Source organism: Crotalus tigris, unplaced genomic scaffold, assembly GCF_016545835.1.
Source record: "Crotalus tigris isolate CLP2741 ecotype Arizona unplaced genomic scaffold, ASM1654583v1 scf7180000017764.6130737, whole genome shotgun sequence".
NCBI lineage: Eukaryota > Metazoa > Chordata > Lepidosauria > Squamata > Viperidae > Crotalus > Crotalus tigris.
This window is the reverse complement of record NW_024096618.1, coordinates 5,918,514-5,942,104: the sequence shown is the minus strand read 5'-3', so window position 1 is coordinate 5,942,104 and position 23,591 is coordinate 5,918,514. Positions and strand designations below refer to the sequence as shown.

At 41.1% G+C, this 23,591-nt stretch overlaps 1 protein-coding gene across 1 annotated transcript in view; it reads right to left on the bottom strand.

Annotated features, from left to right (window-relative positions):
• Window positions 1-8,812: 8,812 nt before the first annotated feature.
• ARHGAP8 (Rho GTPase activating protein 8) overlaps window positions 8,813-23,591 on the bottom strand; it is a 45,628-nt gene continuing 30,849 nt past the window's right edge. The window contains exons 10-13 of the mRNA XM_039341366.1: window positions 20,673-20,750; window positions 17,434-17,562; window positions 15,575-15,678; window positions 8,813-9,655 (exon numbers count right to left, since the gene is read on the bottom strand). Coding sequence (XP_039197300.1) covers window positions 9,458-9,655; window positions 15,575-15,678; window positions 17,434-17,562; window positions 20,673-20,750 — 509 coding nt within the window. The 3' untranslated portion in view covers window positions 8,813-9,457. The remainder of the gene's footprint in view (window positions 9,656-15,574; window positions 15,679-17,433; window positions 17,563-20,672; window positions 20,751-23,591) is intronic.

Sequence of the window (23,591 nt, the reverse complement as noted above, 5' to 3'; positions counted from 1 at the left end):
TTTATTATTTTTAAAATTTATAAACCGCCCCACTCCCGCAGGACTCCGGGCAGCTAACAATAAAAACACCATATAACATGACAAAACAAACAATACAATAACAGTCATCCAGGGCTCAGATTTTATAAACCCCAGGCCTGCCGGAAAACCCAGGTCTTAAGCAGCTTGCGGAAAACCAACAGGGTGGGAGCGGTCCTAATCTCTGGGGGGAGCTGGTTCCAAGATGTGGGCGCCATCACAGAGAAAGCCCTCCCCCGCGGCCCCGCCAAATGGCACTGCTTGGCCGACGGGACCTGAAGGAGGCCCAACCTGTGGGATCTAACCGGAGGAAGGGAACTATGAGGTAGTAGGCGGTCTCGCAAATAGCCTGGCCCTGAGCCATATAGAGCTTTAAAGGTAATAACCAACACCTTGAATTGGACCCGGAGACCAATAGGCAACCAGTACAGCTCACGGAGGATAGGTGTAACGTGGGTGTACCGAGGAGCACCCACTATCACTCGCGCGGCTGCATTCTGGACCAACTGTAGTCTCCGAATACTTTTCAAGGGTAGCCCCATGTAGAGTGCGTTGCAGTAGTCCAGACGTGAGGTGACAAGGGCATGAGTGACTGTAAGGAGAGCCTCCCGGTCCAGGTAGGGTCGCAACTGATGCAACAGACGAACTTGTGCAAAGGTCCTCCCAGCCACAGCCGTCAAATGATGTTCCAATTTCAGCTGTGGATCAAGGAGGACACCCAAGTTACGAACCCGCTCTGAAGGGGGTATATTTTCCCCTAGAGTCAGCACTGGACATTTAAATCATTTAAATATGAGCCAGCAGTGTGCTGCAGTCACCAAAAAAGCCAATGCAATCCTAGGCAGCAATAGCAGGTATATAATCAAGATCACATGAAGTGTTAGTACCACTTTATAATTCCTTGGTAAGACCACACTTGGAATACTGCATTCAGTTTGGATCACCACAATATGAGAGCAATTCGAAAATCTCCATTTAGTTATCAATGACAGACACTTGCAGATACAGAACTTTTATTATGCACATTAAAAAACTACATTATATTACTTGTTGACATAATTACCACTCAAATTGAGGCACTTGTCATAACATCTTGCAAGGTTTGAAATATTTTAAGTCGCTCAGTACCAAATCTGGACTATGGGGGGGTGTGTGTGTGTGATCAAAAACATCCCAACGGAACTGCTTCAAAAGTTCTTAGGTGCATCTAGCAGTGTGCGAGCAAGCATTATCGTGAACCAATACCACACCGGAAGTAGTGCCATAGAAAAGCCCGCCAAATGAGAAGTACTGCTAGTGAAGTTCACGGAGAGTGGTTCAACAACCATCAATTCAGAAGTCTACTGTGAAACATTATGAAAACTCAGATGAGCCATCCATAACAAGCGTCGGGGCATGCTGACTTCCAATGTGGTGTTGGTTCACGATAATGGAATTTCAAACCTTGCAAGACGTTATGACAAGTGCCTCAATTTGAATGGCGATTCTGGCCAGAAAAAAAAATTTTGGGAAAAAGCTGTAGTAGTGTATCTGTGTATCTGTGTGCAGCTGGGAGTTTCAGATTAGCTTCAGTCATTTATTTTTCCAGGAGCGGTCTAAGATTTTGTTGTAGCTGAGAAATTACAAGAGATAACTAGTGTATAAAACCAAACTCTTCCCCCCCCATCCCCCCCCCTGGTGCTGTCCAGGGATCTCTGAGTGCAAATGACACCTTTTTCACTTTTATTCTGCTCCTTTTTTTTCATCCCCAATAAAATTTGTCCTTGGTTTAGGCCAGTGGTTCTTAACCTTTTTGAACGAATCGCCCCCTTGAGCCAATGAGGAAGTTGTCATCGCCCCCTCCCCCAACATAACCTCTCAATCACAACATAGGAAATAATTCTTCAATTTATGCAAACACTTGTTTTGTTTTCTTTAAAATTGTCATCAGGACATATCGATGCAAATAATTTATTTCCAGTCTTTTTTCCCATATCTCAACTGTGTGAAAAATTTTGGTGCCACCCGTCACTTTATTCCCAAACTTCGTGATACATGTATTTCATTATTATCTTATTTATTCAAGACACTTAAATGTAATGACCACTGAAAACAAAATTCAATTGCAAGAAAGTGAAATGCCCGAAAAGAAAAACAGTAACATTTAATGATTGAATTACAAGTGAAATTTAAGAAGCAAAAAGAAATATAAAAAGAGCAGAGGCTGCTGCACAATGCGCATGAAGATAAGCAATGTGTATTCACATATGTACGGCGTTTTGTACTGAAGCTAGCTGGAGGAACATTTGAAAACACAATTCAATCCACTAATAGCGAGCGATCTGATGTTTTTGTACGACAGATATACAGCGATTCACTGTATGAAAAAGTCTCAAAAGTGTCCCCAAAACATCTCACTCCATCGCCCCCATATCGCCCCCTTTTTGTTCCATTGCCCCCCTGAAAAAGGAAATCGCCCCCTAGGGGGTGATATCTTGCAGGTTAAGAACCACTGGTTTAGGCCACTGTTTTTCAACTTTGGCAAACTTTAAGATGTGTGGACTTCAACTCCCAGAATTCCCCAGCCAGTCTGATTTGGGGGGGGGGTGGTTAGGCTAAAACTTTGTTTAGGTTAAATTGGTTGTAAGTCTCAAGGTGATTTAGAATCACCAAACATTCTGGAATGAAACAAAAAGAGTGAAAGAACAATCTGTTCTACACTTTGTTGGCCAGTAACTTGTTAAGCAGTCAAATGAACTCCCACAAAAAGAAGGAGATGGAAATTCTAATGTTCTGAAATTTATGGAGATTTTGGACATTATGCTAAGAGAAAAGCATCCTGATGTGCATGTTTTTTCTTATTTTATTCCACTCAAGACCACTGCTGTCCATTTTGTTAATTTTTTGTTTTCCTGTATTTTTAAAAAATCATTTTTTGTATTTAAAAAAAAATCACAGAGGAATTCTAGTTCACATATTTTTTCTTTCTTTTCTCTTCAACTGTCAGGACCCTGAGGTAGGAGTCAAATTATACTTTATGTTGATACGTTGCATTGAGAGTGGTGTACCTATTTATTATATAGTTAATGCAAACCCCGCATGAAAATATTATGGCTTTTTCCTAGCATGATTTATGCAAGTCCATCTGTACAAATTAAAGCATCCGAGGATGGGCTATTCTTGATCTTGGATAAAATTTAAAGTGACAATAAAGATATTATTCAAAATCTCATTTATTTGAACTGCAACCCCAGGGCTGAAATCTTGGGCGAAATTTGATTTTAGATGTCCTCTTCTATCCCACCAAACAGGACCTGTCCCCCAAAAGCCACAATAGGAACAGCATTATGTGAGGTGCTGAAGCCAGAAAAGGTTAGTAATTTTACAGGGAAAAACACAAATGAAAAAGCAACAAACTACAACAAAGAGAGGCATTATTCCCAATGAAGCTGCAATACATCAGACAAAAGCCTATTTCTTTTCATCTGCTTCCCTTATTATCCTGATTACAAAATGAAGCCTCAGGTGCTATTTTATTGTTCCTGCAATCCACTTTTAACCATATAAAAATGATTAAAGATTATATCAACACGGGTCCCAAGGAGTCTCCAAGACTTTGAAGCCACCTGGAAATTCTGGTGTAACTAATTCAAATTGGTTTATTTGCACTTTGTTGAGGATATTTTCTCAACCACAGTGAAAATTTAGGAAGGCTTTGATGCCACCATAAAGAAGTTACAATCAAAGTGTTTTCGTTCACTTTTGCCATTTTATCTGTGCATTTAAGGAAACTTTAACCTCTGCAGATTTTTACTCAGATTTTTACTTAGGATTGGAAAATGTCAGAGCTGATGTTAGACAAAATAGACCCATATTGTTGCACGTTCAAGTTCTGCTAAATCACAGATGATATTCTGAGGTTTAATATGCTTCACGTAATGTCCAAGTTATTACTGAGGAAGATATACACTCTTCTTTGAGTTTATAGATTTTTTTTTAAAAAAAAGCAATGATGTATTTTTAAAATGTAGGAACTAAGCTGTCATAAGAATATTGCGCAAGGTGTTGTAGTTAGGCTGTTCTGTGAAGTAGATGGTTATTTCATTATAACCTTGGCTAACCTGGTTTATTATGCACGGGATATACAAAACATCTTGTTTAAAGGACCGAACAATCAAGGGAACTCCAATTTTTTTCTGGAGCCTCCTGGAAGGCAATGGGATCAGATCACCTCTGGAACACACTGAATCATTTCCTGCCCCCCAAAGATTTATTTCCAGAAAACTATTTTGACAGATTAGAATTTTGAGGAAAAAAGTGGGACTATTCCAATATTTTTGCAAGCCATTTGACTCTAAAATAGAACATGTTGCAGATTCCAACATATATTTTTCTAAGGTCGCTACAAAGCAGAGAGACTATCATTTTTCACTCACCCCTTCCTACAGTACCACTTTCACAATCTCACTCCTGGCAGGGAACTTGCAATGAGGGAATCACTGATTGCCACTTTTTGCTAGTTCTGTGCCCTTGATGGGTCTGGTCAAATAAAAACCATACAGGCGAACTATCTAAAGAAGTCCTGTTTTTCAGGGCGTCTCTAGAACTTTCTCTCAGTCTTATAGTTAGAAGGAATAGAAACATTTCAGCAAGAATTTCCTTTTGGTGAGGGTACATTAAATAGAGAGTAAAGAAGTTTAATCTTGTAGAATTGGGTCTGTTTGAAGCCAGATCCTATGCTCTGGGGGAGTCAGTTGACTCGTGATAGTAGACTGGAGTGTCAGAAACCACAGAGTCATCTTAAGTTTTATCAAAGGGCAAATGTTTTACTAGAATGTAAGCAACACATGACTTCCTATCAGAATCCATTAATCTTTTAAGTTAATGTTCCTCAATCTTGGCAATTTTAAGTGTTGGACCCCACTCAACATTCCCTGTTGTTAGTTAGGGCTAGAGGTAGTCCTAATTTCTGTTGTAAGTCATGACAGTTGTAAGTCAAGACACCCACATGACCAGACCTGATTTTATAACTGTCTTTGCAATGTTGTTAAGCAAACATCATGGCTGTTGAATGAACTCTGCAGTTGCTAAGAGAATCCATGCATTTTTACTGTCCGAAAAGGCTGGTAACCAGCTAAAAACATGGTAAATTGCAATTACATGACTGCAGAATGCTGCAACTGGCCATAAAGGTGAGCCAGTTGCCAAGTAGAACGTCCCCCATGGAACCGTCCCCTTCCCCCCACCACCACGCTGGTCCAAAAAGGTGGAAAGGTTGAGAAACTCTGTCCCAGAGGATAAGGCTGACATTTATATATAGGCTTAGTTGTTCAAATTATTTACAAAACAGATATTCTTTTATTCTTTGCTTAAGAGATTTAATACATTAATTACTGATTTTGTGTTGACTTAAAAATTGTTGACCTAGTCCAGGGGTAGGGAACCTTGGCTCTTTTATGACTTGTGGACTTCAATACCCAGAATTCCTGAACCAGCCGTGCTGACTCAGGAATTCTGGGAGCTGAAGTCCACAAGTCCTAAAAGCCAAGGTTCCTTACTCCTGACCTAGTCATTACAACTAAACATATCAGATTATCAAAAAACCATTCCTCATACATGCTTTCATTTGTTCAGTTTCTTAAAGCTGAAATGCAGGGGCTGTTTTCCATAGTCTAATTATCATCAACCCCTATCTTTCCAATGACATTTGTTGAATGTTGACATTCATTGAACTCTCCAAGCTAAAATTATCCTGCTTAATAGATGCCACTGATTCAAATGTTTTGATTATCATCCCCTCATTTAACATCCACATCTCTGTCAATGTATCTGTTCTAAAATAAGAATCTTGCTCCTATTCATCACATGCTGTGCCAGGAAAGTAAACCTGCTTCCTGGTTTGGGTTCAGCCAAGCCACCTTGATTTTTCCAAAGTGTTTCCAAGAAATATAGATTTTCGTTTGAGCTAGGTAGGACAATCATTTCTAAATACACCTGGCTCGCTCTGGTCTACTTCACATATTCCCAGGGGTGTATGGAGACCATATGCTCTGCTTGAATGGCTGGATTCCTTCCATGTCATGGTGATGTTTTGTGAAAAGTACTGGCTCCTTTTCAGATTTTTGGATGATGATTATTTTTTGCGTGTGTGACCAAATGTTATGAAAGCTATCATAAACATCTGCCAACATCCAACATGCCTTTCAAAGTCATCGAGCGGGCAATGCGCCAGAATGGAAAAGCACTGCCACATTAAATTATTATTAGATTATTGGTTGCAACAATAAGAGCCGAGGTGGCGCAGCAGTTAGAGTGCAGTACTGCAAGCCACTTTAGCTGACTGTGTTCAGCAGGTCAGCGGTTCAAGTCTCACCGGCTCAAGGTTGACTCAGCCTTCCATCCTTCCGGGGTAGGTAAAATGAGGACCCAGATTGTTGGGGGCAATGTAAATATATATATATATATACATTGCTTACTGGTGTACACCGCTTAGAGAGTGCTTGCACTTAAAGCGGTATATAAGTCTCATAAATAAATAAAATAAATAAACTTTAGTTGCAAATAAATAAATAAATAAGTTAAAGCTACCAACTGCTTCCTGTAACTGATGATAAATCGTATCAGAGGAACGAGGAAGTACTTTGACTCAGCAATCTTGCGCAGAATCATAGGGCTTGAAGTGACTTTGGAGGTCTTTTGTCCAGGGCTTTTCAACCTTTTCACCCATTGTACCATTTTTAGGATATGGCAACATCCGAGTACCACCAGTCGCCTAGCAAGGTGTCAAAAACTTGATGACCAAAAAAAAAAAAAAATGAAAAAAGTGATGAAGTACAGGTAGTCTTCGATTTACAACAGTTCATATAGTGACTGTTCGAAGTTACAATGGCACTGAAAAACGTGCCCCCCAAGCCACAGCCGAGCAAGACACCTGCCTGTCCGCCCGGCGGCGCTCTTCCTCCTGTCCAAGGTTTTCATTGCTGTGAGCATTTCTGTTGAGGATTGGCAGCGGTGGTGGGGTAGGGGTTGTTTGGTTTTTATTCCCCCTTGTCTGCTGGGTGGTTGCAGCAGGTTTTGGTCACTTCACATGACCCTGGCACACTGTGACCGTCATAAATATGAATCAGTTGCCAAGCATCTGAATGTAAATCACAAGACCCTGGAGAGGCTGCAACATTCCAGCTGATCAGCGCTTCTTCTGGGCCCAGCAGAAGCACCAGGATCAGTGCTGCTTTCCAGCTGATTGGTGCTTCTTCAGGGCTCAGCAGAAGCACCAGGATCACTGCCGAGCTCCAGCTGGAGCCTGGCACTGATCCTGATGCTTCCATTGAGCCCTGACAGCCCTGAAGAAGCGCTGATCCTGGCGCTTTCGCTGAGCCCCGACAGCCCTGCAGCTCTAGCCATCTCTCGCTCAGGCTTGTGCAGTGCTGCCACTGGTTCAGCTCATTCCCCTCCCCCACTACCACTTTTCTAGGATGGTCGCGTACCACCTGCCAGGTGCCAATGTACCATAGGTGGTACCCGTACCACTGGTTGAAAAGCCCTGTTCTAGTCCAACCCCGTTCCAACACTGGAAGTTTTTAAGAAGAGACTGGACAGCCATTTGTCTGAAATGGTATAGGGTTTCCTGCTTGAGCAGGGGGTTGGACTAGATGACCTCCAAGGTCCCTTCCAACTTTACTACTACCACTACTACTACTACTACTACTACTACTATTATTATTATTATTATTATTATTATTATTATCCCTGACAAATAGCTGTTTTCAAGCTGGAACTGCTCCTTTCTTGCTTCAGCATTTCAACCAGGTTTAGGTCTTCTTGACTGTAACACAGACTTCATCCCTTTTTGTTAGACTTGTTTGGATGGCTGGGATCATTTTTTGCTGGAAGACTCCATCTTCTGAGTCTACATTCTGGCCAAGTACCACCTACAAATCTTGAGTAAATCCAGACCATGATTTGGGCTTTTACTTTACCTCTTCTCCCTTCTTACAACGTGGGGGAACACCAGCCTGACCACAATAAACCCAGATTCTAGATTTCCCTTCAAAACTCACACAAGAAAATCAATAACACTCTTCCTTGTTTCAGAGAAAAATCAATAAAAAACGTATCTTTGTTTACAAAGGAACTAAGTAATTTATGGAAATATAGCCCACTATCTACCCAATTTGCACATAGAACATAAATATCTTAGGAGAGACCATTCTTTGTTTCTATTTTTTTTTTTCTAACAGCAGGGACATGTTTTAAAAAAGCACTCTATCGTTTTCCTTGTCAAGTCTGGCGCAGTAAAAGTGTTCAATTCCACCAATTCTTTTTTGGAAGCTTCTAAAAAAAATCAGGCAAATCTTGCAACAATTTTAAAGCCCCTGTGGTTTAACTTAACTGCAATATTTACCTCCATTTATGCGCTGTCAGTCACCAGCTTTCAAAGGCAAACAACAAAAAAAAACAGGCAAAGTTTTGATTTTGCATGCTACAATTCCCCCCCCCCCTTTTAAAAAAATAAAATAAAATTGTCCTACGTCCAACTGCAGCATGTCTGTTTCTGCAGATTACCCCTGGTAATCACCTTCTTTTCTGCAATGGAAATGGTCTGTAAATTGCTCTTCGATAATCAGGGATGAGTTCAACGGGGCCCTGCCTCACAAAAGCTGGAATGGTGCAATTATCATTTGTAAAGAGAAACTGTTATCAAAGTCACTGCGGGAGACATCGTCAGGACTTCTGTCGGAGTTGGGGAAATTTGAAACACATATTTCTCACACCAGAAATTTTCTTATAAACTCTCTTGAATAATTCATGAGGCTTGATTTAAACGCACATTTAATTCCTGGCATGTGCTGCACAGAAAACACAATTCTCTTAAGGTGTAGCCGTCTGGAAGCAAAGGGGCAATGCAGAACCAAATTTCCACATGCTCTTTGAATGCAATGCAAAACTTTTATAATCCTGTCTGTTCTTCATGCCCAGAATCAGTCCAATCAGCCACTCACACTCTGGGGGGAACACAACAGATGCACATTTCAAATCCCTGCCTTATTCCCAGCTAGGCAAACGAAGTCTGGGTTTACCATTCAATCAGTACTCACAGCTCAGGCATTAATGTCCCTGAAAAACAGGCCGATTGGTGATTTCATGCATTTTTAAAAGGGCTTATGGAGGAAGATGGCCCAAAGCAAGAGAATTGTTTGAGCACCGATGCTGAGCTAAGCAAACGAGTGGGAGGTGGATAGTGCAGAAACAAAAAACAAAAAATCCTATAAAGCTGCTACTGTTTAATAAAAATGCATGAATGGGAAAAGGGCTGCCGGGCTCCTGATTTTTTTTGCTCCCATAAACCAACACGGCTCTCCTCCTCCAATACTTGCCTTGTAACATGGGAATTCATCATCCAGCCTTGTATGGGGAAGGAGGGGGGGTGGGTTCCTTACAGTCCCCTTTCTTTTGATTTTCAAGGCAAGCATTCGCCCGGCACGTTTCGTGAACTGAAGATTATGGGATAGAAATCGATCAACAACTCAACAAAAAGATTGATAGGCACCAATGTGCTGAAGGATGGCGCACTGTTGGGTGGCCAGATTAAATTCAGGCCAAAGACACAAGCAAGATTAGAACTGGTCATTTTGTTGAAAATAGTTTCCTGTGACACCTGGAGAAAGAAAGACATAGAAATCAGAACATATACAACACATCTAGCAGGTGTTGGTCAGAAAGTATACAAAAAAAATCAAGATAATGACCATAACTGCATGACTGAAGCTGATCCCTTTTAAATCTACATCACATGCACAATGCGCCAAAGCCTTTTTTGAATGTTAAAAAAAAAATAAATCTATTTTTCTATGATTTACACATTTCCCCAATCAATAAAGCTCATGCTTTTCTCTTGTGGCTCCAAATAAAACCAGAGAAAATGTAACTGTTAAACATACAGGAAGAACGTGACATCTGCAGAATGTCTTGGGAACAGAACTCTTAATAGAATAGAGAGGAATAATTCCGTCTGGAAAAAATATACCGTATTTTCTGGTGTATAAGACGACTGGGCGTATAAGACGACCCCTGACTTTTGAGAAGATTTTCATGGTTCAGAAAGTCGTTTTATACGCCGGAAAATATGGTATATTTAAAACTGTATTCTTTCAATACTGCATTATATAGTATAAAAATAGTAACAAACTAGCATAATATATGATATAGCATATATCTTATATATTTTTATAATAGTATGAAGAACAGAGTTACTTTTCAGTGTGAGATGGACGGCATATATATTTAATAAATAAGCAAACACTATTAAATCACTTACATGCCATGAAAAAGAAGCAGCTTCTAGTTATGGTAGAACCAGCCAAATAATGAACTTTGAGCAAGGTGTTCTCTCTTAGTAAAATGATAGTTAACAACTAGTCTGTAACAGAAAAATGGTCTGCTATCTATCCATCCAGTAATGTTGGTACAAGAACACAGAAGGAATTGCTAACTTTTTGTAGCAGTGAGAGAAACAGAGCTGCAGGATTGGGAATCAGGTCCCTTTTAGTGCAATAGAAGTTTGGAGTTTGGCTCTAATGAGAGAATGCAGAAAACTATTAACACTGTGGAAGATTGCAGCTGGCAAGTTTTATGAATGATGGCAGAGTTTTGTTAAAGTTTTGCACTTTAGCAGAATCGTGCAGTTTTAGTCCCAAATTCTCCAGGTGGCCCCTGAAGAGAGAGATTTCTATAACTGAGCTACTTAGTCACAGTTACAGAAGCAAAAACTCCTAGAAGGAGCCACTTTCTAAAAGCTGCCACATTTTTTCATTGAAAACCATTCCTTGGCTACTTGTCATTAAGAACTGTGATTGGGTTGTAAAGTAGCGATAACAATAATTCCAAAAACAGTAAAAGAAAGCACTAGTTAATTCTAGTTTTTAAAAAACGTTCTTTTTCCTAAGAACTTCAGTGAAGAGCAAAATCTCAACGAGGTTCTTCACTGCAAAGGGAAGCTAAAGCATATAAGGAACAGCTGCTGGAATTGGGTATGTCTAGTTTAACGAAGAGAAGGACGAGGGGGGACATGATAGCAGTGTTCCAATATCTCAGGGGCTGCCCCAAAGAAGAGGGAGTCAAGCTATTCTCCAAAGCGCCTGAGGGCAGGACAAGAAGCAACGGATGGAAACTAATCAAGGAGAGAAGCAACCTAGAACTAAGGAGAAACCTCCTGACAGTTAGAACAATTAACCAGTGGAATAACCTGCCTCCAGAAGTGGTGAATGCTCCAACACTGGAAGTTTTTAAAAAGAGACTGGACAGCCATTTGTCCGAAATGGTATACGGTTTCCTGCCTGAGCAGGGGGTTGGACTAGATGACCTCCAAAGTCCCTTCCAACGAAGAAGAAGAAGAAGAAGAAGAAGAAGAAGAAGAAGAAGAAGAAGAAGAAGAAGAAGAAGAAGAAGAAGAAGAAAGAAGAAAGAGGAGGAGGAGGAGGAGGAGGAGGAGGAGGAGGAGGAGAAGAAGAAGAAGAAGAAGAAGAAGAAGAAGAAGAAGAAGAAGAAGAAGAAGAAGAAGAAGAAGAAGAAGAAGAAGAAGAAGAAGGAGGAAGAAGAAGAAGACGAAGAAGAAGAAGAAGAAGAAGAAGAAGAAGAAGAAGAAGAAGAAGAAGAAGAAGAAGAAGAAGAAGAAGAAGAAGAGGGGGAGAGGAGGGAAGAAGAAGAAGAAGGTGGTGGTGGAGGAGGAGGAGGAGGAGGAGAAGAAGAAGAAGAAGAAGAAGAAGAAGAAGAGGAGGAGGAGGAGGAGGTGGAGGAGGAGGAGGAGGAGGAGAAGAAGAAGAGAAGAAGAGGTGGTGATGGTGGAGGAGGAGGAGGAGAAGAAGAAGAAGAAGAAGAAGAAGAAGGGAAGAGGAGGAGGAGGAGAAGAAGAAGAAGAAGAAGAAGAAGAGGAGAAGAAGAAGGGGAGGAGGAGGAGGAGAAGAAAGAAGAAGAAGAAGAAGAAGAAGAAGAAGAAGAAGAAGAAGAAGAAGAAGAGGAGGAGGAGGAAGAAGAAGAAGAGGAAGAGGAGGAAGAAGAAGAAGGAGAGGAGGAGGAAGAAGGAGAAGGAGAAGGAGGAGAAGAAGAAGAAGAAGAAGAAGAAGAAGAAGAAGAAGAAGAGGAGGAGGAGGAGGAGGAGGAGGAGGAAGAAGAAGAAGAAGAAGAGAGGAAGAAGAAGAAGAGGAGGAGGAGGAGGAGGAGGAGGAGAAAGAAGGAGAAGGAGAAGAGAGAAGGAGAAGGAGAAGGAGAAGGAGAAGAAGAAGAAGAAGAAGAAGAAGAAGAAGAAGAAGAAGAAGAAGAAGAAGAAGAAGAAGAAGAAGAAGAAGAAGAAGAAGAAGAAGAAGAAGAAGAGCGGTCTTTTTACAACCCAGCCTGGCTCCTGGTGACTACATGATGGGTGTGGCTTTTTAACAAAATACTGGTGGCTTGCTATCACTCCATTCCAGAGACCTTTGACCCCCATCTAGCATAGAGCCTGGTATTTTTTGTGATCTCCCATCAAAGTCTTAATTGGACCTGATCTTGCTATTACAGTAGCAAGTATTCAATTTTTAATCCTGCCTTTATTTCTCATCAACTCAAAAAAATATACCTAAAGTCCCCTCCTCCTATTTTTTTTTCAACAACATTTTTTTCACTATTGGGCTGAGGGAGAGGGACTGGCCCAAAGTCACCTAACTGTCTTCCATACCTAGAATACTATGTTCTCTTGTGTGGCAAGTCAGTCCCCCAGAGAAGGAAATATTAAAAGGGCAGAAAAATATATTTCCTCAAAGAATCTTAAAGAGGCAGAAAAGCATGCCCAGTTTTTCTTAATAGCCCAAGTCTGCCTCCCCCAAGCAGAAACCAGCTCTATAGAAATGCAGATGGAGACCATTCAGGAAAGTTGGAGCTAGAAGCTTAGGAAGGCAAAGACACCTAAAATCTACATACCCCACCCAAAGTCTAAGACAGGACATAATAGGATTAACTCACAGATGCCAAAGGGACACAGGTCAAAATATATAACACAGGAAATACAAAGCCTCAAACAGGAACAGGAAATAACCTCCAAACAAAAGGCTCCAGAGGGTATAAAAACCCACTCCCTACATGTGCTCTCTCTTTTTTCTTCCAGAGCCACCTTTCTGTCTGGCTCTCCTCTTCAATAAACTGCAACCTTCTTTCTAAAGCAGTCACCATATTGTTTATCCCCGGCTTGGACTGAATCACAATGAAGACTTTTCCTTCAACACTTTGTTTCTTTGACACAATACCAAAGCTCTCCTGATCAGGAAATCAGCCAAAAGCTGAAGGATCAAAAAATAAAATAAAATAAAATCTGAAAGAATATGATGCAATTTATTTTCATTCAAGCACTGTCTGTTTTTCTAAGAAAATGCATTAGGGTTTGCTTTTCATGCACAAAAAAATCCCACAGTGGTCCACTGGTCCCAATATTTTTTTATAAAAGGAATCTGGGCACCTAGAGATGAATAGAGATGAACTAAGCCATTTTGTGATTAATGGTGTGTGTGGATGTGTGTGTGTATCTGTCCCCTGAAATACAGAGATAATAGGTTTGGAAAATATTTATTTTTGTGACGGGAGCAATAAAGCTATTGTGTTAAGCAGGGGGAAGCCCTATTTCCTTCCTCTTCCCCTGACATTTCAACTCTAAAGCTCACGGAGCAGGTGGCTCTATTGCCCTGGGCTAGCTTCTACTGTTTTTTAGGCAGCTGGCCAAAACTCTAAGAAATAAAATACTTATACGTAATTGTGTGGGGGAGAGAGTACATAGAGAGTGATGGCATGAACTAATTATACATTTCCACTTTATTCCATGTCTGTGTTCTACGTTGAAAAGTCTGTTTCAGCATGTATGGGCACGAATAAACTGTCTCTGTTTCTTCCTGCTAGAAGAGGAATGGGCATTTATTTATTTATGAGACTTATATACCGCTTTAAGTGCAAGCACTCTCTAAGCGGTGTACACCAGTAAGCAATGTATATATATATTTACATTGCCCCCAACAATCTGGGTCCTCATTTTACCTACCCCGGAAGGATGGAAGGCTGAGTCAACCTTGAGCCGGTGAGATTTGAACCGCTGACCTGCTGAACACAGTCAGCTAAAGTGGCCTGCAGTACTGCACTCTAATTGCTGCGCCACCTCGGCTCTTTGAGGATTGTAGAGGTAACCTTTGACCTGAAATAGTTAAGTGGTCAATCCGGGTTCCTGGGCAGGTACCCAGGAACACCTTGGAGAAGCATGGCCTAAAGAAGTCAGAGAAATTGCTCTTTGATGGACTTTTTAAAAAGAGAGGGGGAGCAAGCTCCATTTTGCTTGTCTTTATTCTTGTTAAGCCTAGGACAGTGATGGCGAACCTTTTAGAGACCGAGGGCCCAAAAACTGGCCCCGCCCCGCTCCACCCCTACTCCACCTGCCCGCAGGGTCACTCGTCGCCTCCAGGGCCTGGCACAGATCGCCTAGCAGCGCCATGGCAGCCACGCTCTCTGCCTGCGCCCCGCAGCATCAACTGTGTGAATGGGGCGTGAGGGCAGAGTCTTGTCTACGTTCCCTGGCTGCCATGTCTTTGGCTGCACTGCTCCGCATGGGCCATGCTCGGGGGCGACCGGTGGTGAGAAGAGGGTCACAGGGGGAGGCAAGGCTGGGGCAACGGCACGTGTGCTCACAGAGAGAGCTCCGAGTGCCACCTCTGGCACCCATGCCATAGGTTTGCCACCACTGGCCTAGGAGGAGGAGGAGGAGGAGGAGGAGGAGGATCCAATTAAATGTAGCCCCTGGTCATGCCCATTTTATGAAACTTTTCCCACCTCATGATCGTGTGAAAAGCCCAGGTGGCTCTCAAATCAATGGAAGGTGAGGATCGTGGCAGAAAGGAAAGTCACATATAAATTAATCTTTGAGGCAAAAGAAGCTATGGTTGAAAGTCTCTAGTAATGGAGGAGGATTGGTAAATGTATTGATAAAGTTGAGAATAAAAATTTCATCTGGAACTGTCCGCCCTTTGAGGCAATCCAAAGAAGCACCAACCTTTATTGTAAACTTACAGTAACTGAATCTTACTTGTCCCTTCCTGACTTTTACTCTCTCCAAAACTAGGGTGGGTCCCTTTGAGACACTTTCTGCACCCCTCTTTTGGACTCAAATTTTGTTCATTGGATTATTGCCTAGGCCAGGGGTAGGCTACCTCGGCTCTTTTATGACTCATGGACTTCAATTCCCAGAATTCCTGAGTCATAAAAGAGCCGAGGTAGCCTACCCCTGGTCTAGGCTGTGGCTATTCTTCCTATTTCCAAAGGTCATTCCTACATACCATTACAGGTACCAGATTTTCTGCAGGTTATGGTAAAAAAAAAAAAAAGTAAATACTGTATGGTTGCTAGGATGGGGTGCTCATCATAAACATAAAAAGCAGGTAGTGTCAATCACTCCATTGCATCAGCCATCTTTTTGACCCTATCCTGCAGACATACTTTGGGTCCGATACCAGATGAATCAGTTAAGAGAACACTTTAAAACAGCAACAAAGTTGGGAATTTAATTTGTACGAACCATGTGGAGAAAACACATCAGAAACTTCAGCACCACATAATTGTGCTCAGGAAGTCTGTGTACAATGTCTTTGCATCTGGTCACTCGCAAGCTACTTTCCACACCTATAAGAAAAGACAAGGGATTAACCATTTCATTCACCGAGTCTAGTTGAATTCTTCTCCTGAAGTGGCCTGGGTGGATGAAAGTTCAATAAGGTGAAAATAAATGCTCCCTTATGTTGAGTTTGATTCCTCCACAACACGTCCGTATAATATTTAGTGCAACCGTAGGGAGAATGAAGCTGAAAAAGACAGGATCAGCAAAATCTGCAGACCTAAAGATATAAGAAAGACTACTGGAAAATAACACTATACCAGTGATGGCAAACCTTTTAGAGACCGAGTGCCCAAACCGCAACCCAAAACCCACTTATTTATTGCAAAGTGCCATCAGCATTGTGGTTCCCTCAGGGAGGGAGGGGTTTGTGGTCCTCTGGGTGGGCGTGGCCAGGATGGTCACAGCAGACTGGGTGGGTATGGCCAGGTAGGCGTGGCCACCTCGATACGTTAACATCTCTACTCGAGCTTGCTAGCCGGCCATTTTGCCTGCTTTGTGCTGGGTGGGGCTGCTGCTCTGGACGATGGCAGCCTAATGGACCTGCGCGAGCTGCTAGTGGCTGCAGTGTGCGTGCCCACAGAGAGGGCTCTGAGTACCACCTCTGGCATGTGTGCCATAGGTTCGCCACCACTGCACTATACCCTATCACCCCATTGAAGAAGATGCACTAAGTATTTTTGTACACGCATTCATTAATAGCTATATATACTCAGATTAGGAAACATGCTCAGATATTCCTCAGTTAGGATGACAATTGCTAAACCAAAAGGTTGCTCGATTGCAACTCCACCCCTTTTTATACTGCATTAAGCATGCAAAAGTGGACAGGGCTTCAGACGTAGGTGTGGTCACCATCTCAACTTTTTTGACCTCCTGACACCCCTTGTCCCCAATCTCTTATTTATTTCAATTACTAAATGTCTCAACCCTACTCATCTTTTTTGAAATAAATCAAGATAAACTTGGTGCAGGCCCTACCACAAGACAGACGGTCCCTCTAGTCTAGAAGTAATCCTTTGTAGGGTCACTCAATCCTTTTGCCTAAGTCTGGACATGAAGCCTAAAACAATGGCACTTCAGACAGATTTACCACTTTTGGTATTCCAGCAAACTCCTACTCAGATGGGCAGGGAATATTCCTATATTGCTTGAGCTCCACACCCATATCAAGAACCTTCATCCTCTCCCAAGTCATCACGTGCTCCACTCACAACATAAAAAAATGAGTTTCTCCTTCCTTCCAAGCAATTCCAGAATTAAAAACCCAGGTTTCTTTCTTCCACCCTTTCATAGTAATGAAATTGTTGCTGTTCTTTTTCCAGTCCAGGATGTGGAAGGCTTCTTCGTTGTGTTTTCATAATGACCTTCTCTCTCTGGGTTTTTCTGCTCCCATCTTGCCACTGCAACCTCACGCTCAACTCAGATTCAGTCTTCCCTTTTTTTCAAATTCCAGAAGATGTGAGAGAGGAGCAGGACTAAAGATGTCTCTGTGTCTCGGCCCACCAAATTTTGTAGGCTTTGCACAGGTCTCAAGGGGCTTAGAGGAATGCATGCAAAATCTGATATTAAGGTGAAAAGCAAGTTTCCAGCCCAAACATCTAGAGAGGGTGCATCATGACATGTTAATCTCCTTTGCAGAGATCTACATCTCTGAAAAAAAATTCTCTAGCTTCACCCATGTTTTGCCATTCAGAAAATATGCTGTTATCCGTCGAAAGTACAGATGAGTCAAAGCCATATATCTGAGGAAAGTGACTCACTGGTGATTTGAATGATCTGATCGTACATTGGGAAGGTCAGTAAAGGTTCGGGGAGTTCTCGGAGAAAAGCCTTCAGGATTACTCCAGGGATGTGAATATCTCCATATTCATCAAAATCAACAGATTTTCCTGCAACAGAAAACGCCCAAGAATACATATAAGAAAATTTAAACCACAGGATTTAATTCAAACATCCTTCATACCCTTTCCTGGGTCAAGAGTCCCTGCACTCAGTCATTCAAGCCCTGGCCATCTCACCCTTGGACTACTGCAATGCAGTCTACATGGGGCTACCCTTGAAGAGCCTTTGGAAGCTTTGACTGGTGCAGAGTGCAACATTGTGGGCAATCTTTGGAGCCCCTAGAGTGGCCCATGTTACATCACTCTTCCATGAGTTGCACTTATTGCTGGTTTGCTCCTGGGTGCAATTCCAGGTGTTGTTTGCTGCTTATGAAGCCCTGCATGGCATGGATCCTGGTTACCTGAGGAACAGACCTGGCTCTGCCAGTTAGCTTGTGGCTCCAATGAGGACGGTGACACTGGATACAGTTGATCAGCTAACAGCAGCTTCCATCTCACCCCCATACACTGTTCTTTTCCTCCCTGTCTTTTAGTCTTAGTTACAATTTGTATTTTATTATGATTTTATTGTGGTTTTACACATTTGTGTGTGTGTATATTTATACACACACATACATATACATACAAATACATACATACATACATACATATATTGTACATATGGGCAGCTTACAACATCAAAATAAATCTATCATCTATTTCAGTGATGACGAACCTTTTAAAGAAAGAGTGCCCAAACTGTAACCCAAAACCCATATGCATCGTTGGGTGCCGGGTGGGTGTGGCCCATTGGGTGGGCGTGGCTGCAGTGGTAATGGCAGACTGGGTGGGACTAAAAAGTTCAATCAATCAATTCCAACTCTGCAAGATATTTTTTCCCGCGAGAAGTTGAAATTGACTGATTGAACCTTTTTTTTTTTTTTTGCACACGGCGGCAGAGGCCTAAAGCGAAAAGGTTTTATAAAACCCAGCTGAAGGCCTAGGACTGGGGCAACAGCACGTGTGACCACAGAGAGGGCTCTTGAGTGCCGCCTCTGGCACCCGTGCCATAGGTTCGCCACCACTGATCTATTTCCATCATCTATCTGTCTGTCTGTCTGTGTCTGTCCCTCCCTCCCTCCCTCCCTCCATCTATCTATCTATATTTTGATGTTATAAGCTTCCCATCAGTGCCCTGAAGCGAGATAAGCAGCACTCCATTTTGCATACCTACCCAACTACCTACCTACTTCATAACCTCAAGACCCTTCTTGCTACAGCTATAATTGGATCATTATTTCCATATTTTCAGTGGCTCTAAGCTGGCTCAAATGCAGATCTTTTCCACTTAAGAGAGTTTGTGAAGTTTATCAAATGTTACATTTATTTTTTTCAAAGTAATTTGATTTTATATCAGATAAGAGATAGAGTAATCTTATACTGCATATTCTTTTTTCCCTTATTGTGGTGACAATGGTATGTTATTATCTAGCAGCACGATACTTGCACTATAAAAACATTTCATAAAATGACTCTAGTGCATTTCACAAATGATTTCTTTTGACATCGTATCTACAGGAAAAAGCACTAAAAAAAATAAATAAAGCAAAAAGCAGAGGAGGTGATATTGCTGTTTAGAGCAAATCAAACTATGCGGGATTCAAAATTTGTCATTTCATAGCTGTTATGAAGCCATCAATATAAGTTGGTCACGATTCATTGTTTAAACTGTTTTAAATGCTGGTTCTAGCTTCTTCTTTCTTGATTTAAGGTTATGATGGTATCTCTCCAGTCCCTGAAAGACCTAGTGTGGAGTGGGGAACTGGTTAAATTAAAAAGAAAATTATCTTACTACTGTAATATATATTTTGGGGAACCGCATTTCTAGTATATTAACTAATTATGATAATTGGGAGGAATCAGGATATCCTTTCCTCATAAGAATGAAGGGGGGGACGTTTGTTTAATAAATTATATATCTAATATTTTCTTTTAATATTATGAGAGACCAGTAACATGCACCAGAGAGATTGAAAAGCCAGTGTTTATCAGCGACTAATATAATTAAATCAAGGAAGGGAGACTGCTTGAAAATCAAGACGGCAGAAAATGTGTTCCTGAGGTGGGCTTTAATTGACAGTCTTCCCTTTGTAACCCTCCCCCAAATATTCACAAGCCCAAATTGGAAGCCTTAGTTGCATTTTTGATGCTCTGGATAGGTTTTAAGAAAGTAAAACATTTTTCCTTATGCTTTGCAGAGGTCATCTTGATTTTATAACCCCCCTCCTCTGGGACCACTTGCTTGCAGCCAATTCGCTATGGGACAATTTGCCACGAAACAAGAGTTACACTAACATTGAAGAAATTGTAGAATCATTAAAGAAAGAATGCCAAAGGAGGGACAAAATGAAATGTGAATGACAAAAATTAAAATTATTTTTAAAATTATTTTAAATTAAATAGTTCTGCGGCAAGTTGGCCATGGTGAGTGGTCCTGTGGTGAATTAGCCACGGTGAGTTGCCTGTGGAGAGTTGCCTCATTCCGCCTCATAGCTGCACTTGCCCAGGTGTGCACAAATTTTTCACTGTGAACGTTTGACCACCTTCCCACCCACTCTGGAATTAAGGAGAAACTTGAGGACAATCAACCAGTGGAACAGCTTACCCGCAGAAATTGTGGGTGCTCCATCACTGGAGATTTTCAAGAAAAAACTAGACATTCACCGGTCTGAGATGGTATAGGTTCTCCTGCTTGAGCAGGGGGCTGGACTAGAAGACCTCCAAAGTCCCTTCCAGCTCTATTCTATTCTATTCTATTCTATTCTATTCTATTCTATTCTATTCTATTCTATTCTATTCTATTCTATTCTACTCTACTCTATTCTTCATTCCATATTTCATTCCATTCCATATTCCATTCCATTCTTCATTCCATATTCTATTCTATTCTATTCTATTCTATTCTATTCTATTCTATTCTATTCTATTCTATTCTATTCTATTCTATTCTTTACAGATGCCCTTATCCCTTGCCTATCTAATATGGCATTTCACTTTTTAAAGGGGTTTGTGTTTAATCAAACAACTAATGGAAATTAGTCTATGTTTGCCTGCCAGGGTTTGTTTCTGTTTTTTGCTTTTTTGCTTTTTTACTTCTTGCTAATAAAAGATCCACTTACCTTGATTGTAAAGTTTTTGAATCTCCTGAATCCTTTTGATGCCAGCTGATCTTCGAAACAACCCTTCCGTTTTAAGTCCTTGAAGAGGGAAAGACTAAAGTGACTTTTTGCCACTATCTTTCATTTGACCCTCTAAATTAAATACTCAGCATTCTTGTGAATATAGGTGTCATTTTTCCAGTACATACTGGTTTATTTTAGCCATTGTTTCGCTTGTTATACCAGAAATCAGGTGAAAATAATTTTTTCTCCACCTTGCTGCATTGTTGTGATTGTTTAGTGTTTCAAAGTTTCTGCAGGCAAAAAGTGTGAACATCACAGCCCAATTCTCTTGCATAACAAAAGCATTTATGCAGAGACATTTACTCAAGCAAAGTAGGCATCAGTAGAAATCTAAGCTCCAATTTGCATCTCCTGTTTTATGAGCTGGAAAGAACTGAAAATGAGCCTATTGTTTTGCCTGGTTGTATGTGATGCTGGGTGCATGGAAGAAGCAAAGGGCTCACAAAGACATTTGGTCGTTGCTTTCAAAGAGTGAGAAAAATATTGGTCACCACTTTATGTAAAATGGTGTAAAGTCCCTCAACCTTGGCTACTTGAAGACGTGTGGAATTCAAGGAGCTGAAGTCCATACACCTTCAATTTGTTTGTTAAATTTATTTGCCCTAGCCCAGAAGTCCCCAGCCTTTTGGGCATCAGGGACCGGTTCCGTGGAGAAAGATTTTTCCATGGATCGGAGCGTGTGTGATTGTGTGTGCTGCCTGCATTCCACGGATGGGGTTTTGCTTGTTTGTGCGGGCCGTTGCTGGCATGCCGCAGCCCAGTACTGGTCCATGGACCGGGGGTTGGGGACGCCTGCCCTAGCTTTTCAATTTGCCAAGGTGAAGAAATACTGGGTTAAGAGGTTTTTGCTTAAAGATACCTATGGAGACTCCTTCACCTTCACCTCCTTCACTAGACATACCCAATGGAATTGGGTATGTCTAGTTTAATAAAGAGAGGGATGAGGGGTAACATGATAGCAGTCTTCTAATCTCTCAGGGGTTGCCACAAAGAAGAGGGAGTCAAGCTATTCTCCAAAGCACCAGAGGGCAGGACAAGAAGCAATGGATGGAAACTAACCAAAAAGAGAAGCAACTTAGAACTAAGGAGAAATTTCATGACAGTTAGAATAATTAATCAGTGGAACAACTTCCCTCCAGAAGTTGTGAATGCCTCCAACACTGGAAGTTTTTAAGAAGAGACTGGACAGCCATTTTTCTGAAATGGTATCGGTTCTCCTGCTTGTGCAGGGGACTGGACTAGAAGACCTCCAAGGTCCCTTCCAGCTCTATTCTATTCTATTCTAACCTGGGAGAATGGCTAGTCATCCCCTCTGCACTAGCAGGGGTCTGAGGCCTCCTTTTGCCTTGACCCAAAAGCTTTTAATCCAGGACCTGAATAGCACATGTGTATTTCCATGGTTTGATTAACTATTCTTCTAGCAATAGCACTTAGACTTATATACCACTTCACAGTGCTTTACAACCCTCTCTAAGCCATTTACAGAGTCAGCATATTGACCTCAACAATCTGGGACCTCATTTTGCTGACCTCAGAAGGATGGAAGTCCTTAAAGAAAAAATTGACAAAAAAGGCCCTCCCAAGGTCAAGGCTTTTCTCATCAAGAAAAATCATAGATATTTTTTGGTCTTTTTGGTTTATCTTATCAACATGTTTCACGTTATTTCTTATACCTCTCTTCAGGAAAAATATAATCTGGTCAAAATCTACTCTATTGCCTCAGTTAAAAACCCACTTATCCTCTTAGTAAGAATTGCTGTGAAGAGTTTATAATTTGCATTTAATAATTATGTAAGCCTGTATGCTTCAGGACAAGGTGAATCTTTCCTTCTTTATAAATCAAGGAAATTAAAGACTTTTTTTCATTATCTCCTTCATATATCTGAATCTCTTTCATTACTCTGTTCAGAATTTCTTGAAAACTCTTGTAATGTGTTGGAGAAATATTAGGCCCTGCATTTTATTCATTTTTAATTGTTTATTTGCTTCTATCTTCCAATAAAGGTTTAGATTAAGAGGTTCCTTTTTAAATTAATATTCCATTCAAATGTTCTTCTGTTTTTGCTAACTGCAAGATTGCATTTTGTTGTATAATTCCAAAAAATAATTATGAATTGGCAAGTAAGATCTATTGTTTTGGAGTTATTTGATTCCATCCCAAATACAATTTTCATTCTTTATTCTGTTTCTTCCATAGCGGATAAGCTAACAATTTGTTTTTTTTTACATTTCTCAATGTAAGATAAGAGTCAATTGTAAGTTTTGGGATTACATCCAAGTCACCTATTACTATTGGTATTACCTTTGCTTTCTTCTGTCACAGTTATTAGAACTATCTGTTTTTATGATTTTATTACTTTAATGCAGCCCAGAGTTGCCTGTGATGAGATGGGTAGCAACATATTTTAATAAGTAAAAATAAATAAATATCCCCGCTGCAAAAAATAAAATAAAATAAAATTCCTCAAGGGAAATACCCACCCCTATTTAGATCTGTTTTTGCCTCCAGCCCTCTCAATCAACCCATTTGTATTTGGATATAATTGTGATTGTGTCTCTCGTCCAAATGAACCCCTGGGAAAAATCTCCTATAGAACCTTTCGGATGAATTAGGAAAGGGCCCTGCTTATATACTTCATAGCCATTGATGTCACTGTTCAGACCAGAGAGGAAAAATATGTGTGTGTGCATCATTACTTAGTTTTATGTCAGATTCAGAGCCCTCCCCCCTCCCTTTTTTCCTTCCAGGCACCCAGAAGTTAAATGGAAAGCTCTCTTTGTTTTTACAAACTACAATAACAGGGAGAGTCAAGGCTGGACTAACCTCAGCAAGTCAGTTTCCATGGCTGAAAGGGA